Source organism: Anomalospiza imberbis, unplaced genomic scaffold (assembly GCF_031753505.1).
Source record: "Anomalospiza imberbis isolate Cuckoo-Finch-1a 21T00152 unplaced genomic scaffold, ASM3175350v1 scaffold_54, whole genome shotgun sequence".
NCBI classification, from domain to species: Eukaryota; Metazoa; Chordata; class Aves; order Passeriformes; family Viduidae; genus Anomalospiza; species Anomalospiza imberbis.
In genome coordinates this window covers 758,192-766,672 of record NW_027100151.1, presented here as the reverse complement: position 1 = coordinate 766,672, position 8,481 = coordinate 758,192, and the positions used below count along the sequence as shown (strand labels likewise).

Sequence of the window (8,481 nt, the reverse complement as noted above, 5' to 3'; positions counted from 1 at the left end):
TGGCTCAATCTTCCAGCCTGTATAATGGCCACCACCGCATGCAGTGTTGGATTAAATCTTGTTCTCCAATCCCCCCCTACTGGTGACTTCTTTCCAGTGGGTTAAGATACACCCCAAAGAGCTAGCTCGGGGTAACTTCTTTGCTCTGGTGAGTTCCCATTATCTCCTTCTCCTTCTCACTTTCACCCAAAACTCTCTTCACAAAGCCTCACAGTCCTTTCCCAATTCTCCTCCCACGTGCAACCCCAGGTTACAGGTACCAGATGTGATTTTCCACACACAAGCTTTAAAATCTGAGGTTCAAAATGGGCTCAATTAGGAAACATCCATCCACACTCAGAGCATATGCCCCGCCGCCTGCTGAGCAGCAATACCAACGCCTCTCACAAACTCCGCACTGCAATAGTGCCCATGGAGGGTGCCAGTCTCTCGAGGTGCCCAAGGCTCCCAAGAATTGCCCACAAAGGCAGGCTATTCCACTTACTCCTTCGTGAATTTCTAAATTCTCCACAGTGGGTTGCTTCCAATCTAGAGAAATGATGTAAATTACCTTTATGTTACCATTAGCTGAGGTCCAATAAAGTCCCTCTAAATAAACCTGTTCATCCCCTTTATCTATCCAGTGATTCACTGGATTTACAAACTCCCAGGGGTCAAACCCGAACCACTGAGGCAGTGGAATCCTCTCAGTTCGTCTAGCCACAGTTAAAACATGCACAATCTACACAAACACATTCAAACATGCCACGTGTCCTCACCCACACTTCTTTGCTTGCTCTGCTTCTCCCCAGCTGCCTCCCCGCGGGACGCTATCTGCCCACACAGCCTCCCAGCCGGCACCCTGGGCCTCACTTGGCCGCCTCACTAGTGGGCAGAGCCTCCCCGCCCCGCACCATGGGTACACTCACTCACTCGCCCCCTCCTTCGTATAACTGAGCCCACAAAGGCACTCACTCACACAATCACAAAAACCCACCTACATTAACCACAATGTCCAGACACCACAAGCGCACAATAGCAGTAAGTAGAATCACAGCATTAAGGTCCAGATTCACTTGACCCACCCCCAGGATCACTAGTGGTCACAGAATTGAACAGTAAATCCCTTCCTCCTGCCGCTCTATTGGCAAATGGACCCTTCCCCCTCCCTCCGGCCATGCTTGGCTGGCGGCTGCTTGCAAGCCCCAAACCTTTACTCACACAGGGACTGAGCTGTGCACCAGATGTCTCTGAGCAGCTTACCAGCAGCCCTTTTGGTCAAGGCCCCTTTTAAGCTTGATACACACTGTTTATCTCTGCACAGAGTGCCTGGAGCACGGTCAGGCAGTGCCGGGATCCCGGGTGTGGTTCTGGTCCCCACAACTGAGCAATGGCAGCCCCAGGCTCAGAGCCAGTCAGAAAGCCAACCAAGTGAGACCAGAGGGAGGGCACCCTTCCAGTTTCTCTTGGGCATGGCCGCAAAACAACCCCTGCTGCTTCTTCCTCCACCAGTGTTTGGGCTGTGCTGGTGGCAGAGCCAGCCAGGCTGTGCTCTGCCTTCCAAAGCCTGTTGGGAGCGGGCATGAAAAGCTCTGCATGCACAGCGGAGAGTCCTGGAAGGTGCTGGCAACAGCTTCCTGCGGGAACAGGGCTCTGGGCTCTGGCTGGAACAGCCTGGTTTTGGTGCCGTGACCGCAGGCAGGAGTTGAGGCAGGTGAAGAGGCAGCGGGCAGCTTGTGTTTGTAGAGGGCCTGGGGCTGCCCCTCTGAACCTCCACCTGGAAACACACTTGGGAGAATATGAGCTACAGCTGGAGTGCCTGTCCTGAAAGGACCTGAAGTCATTAAGCCTTTCCAGCTTTTCTTAAGAGTGTGTTGGTGTTGCCCAAGAAAGCTTCATTTGGGGAAATGCCTTTGGAGGAAAAGGGCTTGCTTCTCAAGGAAAGTGCTTCCCAGGGAGCTCCCAGTGAGGTAGGTGCAAGGGTCCCCCTTTGGCTCTCTGTGGCAGAGTGGCAAGGGAAGGGAGAAGGCTGTGAAGAGCGGGTTTGGCATCTGCCTGGACCTGCAGAGACCAACCCAAGCACCTGCAGCAGGGTGTGTTCCCCCTTTGGACAGAGGCATGAGCAGGAGCATCTCTGTCCAGCCGTGAGCCCCAGAGCTCTCTCTGAGAGCTGTGAATTAAAAGGCCTTTACACACACACTTTTCACCTCTTCCCTGTCTGCTGTGTTTCAACTCTTGGCAATGTGCATTTGCCTCTTGCTTAGTGGAAGCTGCTGTGGCCCAGAGCCAGCACAGAGCTGGGCTGTGTGGGCCAGGCAGCGTGGAGAGTCTTGGCTGATCTTGGTGTGTCCCTGGCCTCAGAAAAGGCTGGGAAGGTTTGCCTCCCAAGGCGTCCTGCTCATTGGCTCTCCCTGTACATCCTGGAGAGAACAAGGTAGGCATTTCTGGCAGCTGGGCATCAGCAGGCCTGAGAGTGGGGGTGTGTTGTGGAGCCAGCCCAGCTGAGATACCCTGAGAGGAGCCCAGTGCTCCTTGCTCCCCTCTGCTGACACGTGAGTGTTTGTCTGGTTTTGGGATGGCCCTGGCTGTGTGAGGGGTGCTGCGTGGACACGAGACAGCCGGTCCTGTCCCGCTGGGTCCCAGCAGTGCCTCACAGCAGTCCTGCATCCACGTCAGGATGCTGGCCAAGAGAGGTCCTGGAAGCTGAGGCAGCTGATTTTAAGCTTGTGCAGGTGCCTACAGGCCAAGGCCAATGGTGTTCCCTCAGGATACAGCAGTCCTGAGGGGTCTCCCTCGTTCAAACAAATCGGCAGCCAAATGTATGGTCTACCAAAAGCCCTTTTATTGACCTGGCGGGAGGGCAGGGGTCTGCACCCACTAAAATGTTTCTCTGCCACATATAAATTTCAGTGGGTTGATGTAGGAATGTATCAAACATACCGTCCTTCTTTACACGGCTGTGGTGATTTGATAGGCGGGGGTTAGAAATACATGGTGTCTGATTCCCAAACTTGAAGCTGATTTCCAGGCGCTGGCCAGGAGCGGTCTCGATGCCCCAAAGCAGCACAAAGTCTTCATCACAGCTTCCCTGCACAGGGCTGATTCCACACTTGCCCTTAGTTCTTCTGGTAGACTATGTCTAAAGCTTTTTGTCAGGTCACTCTTATGTCAAGTTAGGCCACCAGGTTCTTCTTATGCTAACTGGTGCTAAGTACTTAGGTATGTCTGTGCTAATTACTTGTTTACTCATGTGAATTCCTTGTGCTTACTTATGTCAAACAAAGGCCTTGTTTCATCCCCAAAGGTGCCTGAGGCCACCCGCTCCTTGTGGCACCAGTTGCTTTCCTGTGGAATGTTCTCCCTCCCCAAGGGTAAAGAGGGAGCTGGAGAAAGAGCTTGCCCGGCTGCTCTCCATCCTTTCCCAGCACTCCTGGTGAAGTGGAGAAGTCCGAGCTGAGCGCAAAGGTGCAAATGGAACAGCCGTGCACGGGAAGGCTCGGTGGGAAGGATGATCCAGGATCCATAGGCCTGGCAGCCTGAGCGTGCTCCAGGGGAAGGCCTTGGAGCAGATCCTCCTGAGTGCCATCCCACGGCACCTGCAGGGAACCAGGGCGTTTGCTGGAGGGTGGGAAAGCTCTGCGGAGGGACGGGGACAGCTGGGGCTCCTGGTGGGGTGTTGAGGGCTTCTGTGTGGGAGTCTGGGGGGGGTTGGTGTTGGGGGGGTGTTGGAAAAGGAGTTGTCTGGAAGGTGAGAGGTCTAGGCTGGAATTTGAGTCAGTTTGAAGGCAGCATCTGTGCTTTGGCACAGCTTTGGTTAGGGAGGGCAGAAAGAATATCTGTGACTTTTCCTCTTCATGGTCCTGATTCTCCTGCAGGGAACAAGAGGGGAGAGCTGTACTTTACTGGCCACTTAGAAATCTGTACCAGGGGGAGGATTAGCCCTTTTGTAATCTACTCATTTCTTTGGGCTACTTTTGTACCACTGAGTGGACTCTCATTTCTTGAGAGTTTTTATTCCTTAAGAGAATTAGGATATTATCATCCCTTCCTAGAAAACCAAAGCATGGCCCTTGTTTTTTGCCCTTTTTTTGTGTAGTGTTATGTTCTGTAAAGTGACCTTCAGTGGATGAAGTTAAGGCAAATGAGTTGCTGCTTTGAGATGGGAAGCAAAATTACAAATCTTCACCTCCTCAGGCCATCCCAATTAATTTGGGAAGTTTGCAACTTTTTGGAACTACTTGAGTCGAGCAATGGGAAGTAAAGCATTCCTGAACTGAGGATTCTTACTTGCCAGATTCTTCTGTGCCTTCGCCGCTGAGGTGGTTTTGTGCTGAAGGCAATAACTTCAATGAGAAGATAATTTCAGCATGGAGTAAGAGCTTCTGACAGAGACCCAAGTGTTGCCAGCAGTTGCTCCAGGTGCTCCTGCCGACAGCCCCTGCAGGCAGGAGTGCAGCCCCCAATGCACGTGGGCTTTGGCTCCCTCTGGCACAGAAGCCCCCCACGGGCACAGGTCTCTGGGGCAGGAGACAGGCACTGGTGCTGCCAGGGCTCGGGGGTGGCAGGTCTGCTTGGGCAGGGACCCTGCCACATCTGCTGATGTCAGCGCTCCCCGGGCGCAAGGGGTCAGAGCAGCATTCCTGCCCTGGCCCACACGTTCCTCGTCTGTGTCACACGGCCACGCTTAGGATGGCCACCAGCCAGGACGTGTCCCAAGGAGGCCGTGCCAGCTTCTGTGGAAGGCCCCATGCCCTTCCCAGCGCAGCTGCGTCGGCAGCCCTGGGGCCTCCTTCTGCTGCCCTGAGCCCGCAGAGCAGGGCAGCGTTTGCTGATGGTTTCAGCCGCTCCTAAAGATCCTGTCGGGGTGTCTTAGACACTTGGGGTGAGGGATTCCTTCCAACCTGAGCCACTTTGGGTGGGCTGGGGGTGGTCCCAGGGCAGGGGGCAGTGTGTGCAGGGGCCCTTTGTGACATGGTGCAGCATGGTCACCGTGGCATGGAACGGGACAGCGTGTCCAAGGGCCCTTTGTGACACGGGGTGACATAGGAGCTGGTGGTGACAAGGCCACACCACAGTGCTCGGAGCACGCGACGGGACAGGACGGGACAGAGCGGTGCTGTGAGGGGCCCCCGCACAGCACACTTGTTCGTGTCTGACCCAGAGTTTTCCGAGGTGCTATTCCTGCAGCTGACCTCGAGGCCAGACCACAGGACTTGGTGACCCGTAGCCTTCCCAAGGCTTCTCTTCTGCAGGTGTCCTCGAGGGCAGACCGTGGGACTTGGTGCCCCAGAGGCATCTCCCATCCCTGCCACCAGTGCCCTCGAGGCCAGACCACAATCCTTGACAGGAGTCTCCTGTCCTTGTGGCAAAGAGCCCTCGAGACCAGAGTACAGGACTTGCTGTCCTGTAGCCTTCCTGAGGCTTCTCTCTTGAAGGTGCCTTCCAGGCACGACTGCAGGCCTTGCTGACTCGGAGATTTCTGAGACATCTCTCCTGTGAGTCGTCACAAATCCAGTCACTGACATGGAGCAGAGATCCCCGAGAGTGCCCAAGCTGGCCTGGGTGGAGGAAGAGGAAGAAGGCCCTGGAGCTGGCCCAGCACAGGAGACTGAAGAGGTGGTGCGGTTCAAGCCTCTGCAGGAGGGTGAGTGGCAGAGCTGGGCTGCTGGGCTGCAGGGCTGGTGGCTGCAGCCAGCTTGGCCACATCCCATCCCATTGCATCCTATTGCATCCTATTGCATCCTATTGCATCCCATCCCATCCCATCCCATTGCATCCCATTGCATCCCATCCCATTGCATCCCATCCCATCGCATCCCATCCCATCCCATCCCATCCCATCCCATCCCATCCCATCCCATCCCATCCCATCCCCTGGGGACATGCCCATGGACAGGACGGAATAGGGGCCAGGACAGACACCCCAGAGCCGTGCTCCATCCCTTGGGACATCCCGGGGCTGTTCCTACCTGGGGAGCGCAGGGCTGGGCTGTGTTCGCCGGCCTCGCCCGCAGCCCCTCAGCTCAGGCTGCGCTCGCTCTTTGCCAGATGCAGCCGTGCAGCGCACACAAGAGCAGGAACGCACCCGTGGCCTCTTCCGCAGAACAGCGCAGGTACCTGCAGCCATCCCCACCTGGGCTGGGCCTGCTGTCACTGCTCAGCCGAGCACCGCGCTTGGAGCATTCTGTGGAACATCCCTGGCTTCCTGCCCTTCTCCTACAGCTGGTTTGCAAATTCATCAAGAGGATTCGGGAGGAAGAGACCGGCACCATGGGCACAGGGCTCAGAGCATATTCACACATCTTCAAAACCAAGACCTGTTCTGCCCTGCTGGATATGCTCGTAGAGGAGGGGTTTTGCAATCCAAAGCAAGTAAGCAGCCTGTGGCCAGGCTTTGATCCTCCCAGGAATTGCTTGGCCTCCCAAGTCACGCCTGCTGCTCACTGGAAGCCTTTGAGGCCATGGCAGTGGGGTGGCAAGGGAAGCACTTCTCTGGGGAAGCTGGGGACATTCCTCCCTCTGGCAGCTTTCCAAGTCTCCCCGTGCCTTCTCCAGGTGCCTGCCATGGTGAGGTACATCCACCAGTGGCTCATGGCCAATCAGTTTGCTGAGCACAGGCTGAACAGGGCCCTGCTGGATCTCACCAAAGAGCAGCCTGCTGACGTAGTAATGACGCTCCTGCGTGTGGCCCCATCCTGTGACAGGTATGGGGCCCACCTGCCCAGAGGGCTCAGGGCTCCCCAGCCCATCAGCCTGTACAGCCTGTCCCAGGTGTCTGACCAACAGAGAGTTCCAGGGCCCTCTGGCTGCTCCCTTTGCCAGCCCTGGCACGTCAGCCCCGAGCCTTCTGCCATGCTTCCTCGCTGGCCCTCAGGGACCTGTCCCCACAGGGCTGGGCTGTCTGGGTGCTGCTGGCGAGGGGCAGTGGGCAGAGGCAGGGCTGGCAGCCAGCTCAGCTCCCCGCTGCCGCCCAGGCCACGGTGCTGTGTCCCAGACTCCTCTGAGACAGAGCTCTGACCCCACAGAGCTGCTTTGACCATGTGGAAGAGCATCATGTGCTCGCCCAGGACTGCGGAGCCGGCGCAGCTGATACTCCTCGATGTGCTGGGGAGCTGGCCAGAGCACAGCACGTGCACCTCCGATGGGGACAAAACGGGTGTCTTTGTCCTGGCTGTGAGTTTCTGACACTGGCCTTTGCTGGCCCCAAGGCCACCTGTCCAGCAGCTCTGCATCCTCCTTCCCCCACTGCACCTCCCTGCCTCAGGCGCTGGGCTGAAACCTGGCCTCGGGGCAGCTTCAGGGCCACCAGGCCCGGTGCTCCCCCTGTGTCTCTCCGGGCCTCTCCCTCCCATGCTCGGGCCCTGCCACACGGACACCTCGGCACTGAGCACTGTCTCGGGCTGCTCTGTCCTTTGCAGGCAACTGTGGTGATGTGGAAGATCCTCCAGATGCCCTGTGTCCCACATGTAGTGACCGTGTATTTCCCCCGCCTCTTTGTGCATCTGCTCTTCCAAGTGTTCTTCAGCACGTTGGATGTGCCAGCGGAGGTCGATACCTTCTGGAAGGGATGCCAGCAGCAATACGGCCTTGCCACCAACCCCAACAGGTGCTCCATGCCAGTCCTCCTGTCCCTGCCAGGTGCCCAGGGCAGGAGCCAGTGCTCCCAGCGTGACCTGGGCTTTGCTCTGCATGCAGGTTTGCAGTGCGGACCCTGAAGTCCCTGCTCTGCCAAATGCAGCACGAGGATGTGGTGGTGGCAATAGAACGCAAGTGTGGCTGGGACACGCTGCTGTGTGCTGACACCCACCACTATGCCGTGGGTCTGCTGGCCAGGTGAGACCCCCTTCTCCCCACTGCCTCTGACATTTGTGCTCAGTGCCCAGGGTGCCCCACACAGTCCCCGTGGTCGTGGGCCAGAGGGCCTTGTCACCAAGGAACAGCCAAGCCGACTGGAAAAGGCTGGGAGAGGAGGGGGCCCACAAGGAGCCACCTCCCAAATAGCCCAGGGCCCTTACAGGATGCTGGGGAAAGGCCAGACCTCTGTGAGTCAGTCCTGGGAGAGGTTTGTCCCCCGGCCCAAAGTCTTGGTTTCTTTTTCTCCTGCCAGGGAGATGTCCTGTGTCTCCATCCCCTTGTGCTCAAGGATCGCTCGCAACCTGCTCCGGCTGCTCAGCACACAGGAGCCACGCTGGGAACTGCCCGCCCTGGCGTTCCTTGTGGAGGTGAGCCTGATGGCCAGCGCTGCCTCGCTCAGCTGCCTCCCAGCTCTCTGCCCTCTCGTAGCCGCAGCTGCCTGGGACGGTGCCCGCGCCCTGCGCTGCTGCCTGGGCCCAGCCCTGTGCTGTTCCGGGCTCTTGCCGGCCAGGTCCCCTGTCACTGCCCTGTGCCTTTCAGGTTCTTGAGTGCCTGAACTTGAGTGAACGCGGTGCTAAGAGAATCCTGCAAATCTTGTCAAGGCACCTGCGGAGCGAGTGCAGGGAGAGGCGTCGCCTGGCGCTCAGG

General features: G+C 57.4%; 1 protein-coding gene across 1 annotated transcript; it reads left to right on the top strand.

Moving 5' to 3' along the window:
- Window positions 1-6,050: 6,050 nt before the first annotated feature.
- On the top strand, window positions 6,051-7,763 carry LOC137467227 (maestro heat-like repeat-containing protein family member 9). The gene is made up of 4 exons (XM_068178748.1): window positions 6,051-6,351; window positions 6,535-6,683; window positions 7,005-7,152; window positions 7,398-7,763. The coding sequence occupies exons 1-4, from the start codon at window positions 6,250-6,252 to the stop codon at window positions 7,692-7,694; spliced, it is 696 nt and encodes a 231-aa protein (XP_068034849.1). The 5' UTR covers window positions 6,051-6,249; the 3' UTR covers window positions 7,695-7,763.
- The last annotated feature ends 718 nt before the right edge of the window (window positions 7,764-8,481 follow it).

Bases quoted from the DNA above. Each gene is read 5' to 3' on its own strand.
- LOC137467227 (XM_068178748.1), top strand. From the start codon at position 6,250: ATGGGCACAGGGCTCAGAGCATATTCACACATCTTCAAAACCAAGACC. The intron at 6,352-6,534 runs GTAAGCAGCCTG...TGCCTTCTCCAG, and splicing joins GGTTTTGCAATCCAAAGCAA to GTGCCTGCCATGGTGAGGTA. The intron at 6,684-7,004 runs GTATGGGGCCCA...CTGACCCCACAG, and splicing joins GTGGCCCCATCCTGTGACAG to AGCTGCTTTGACCATGTGGA.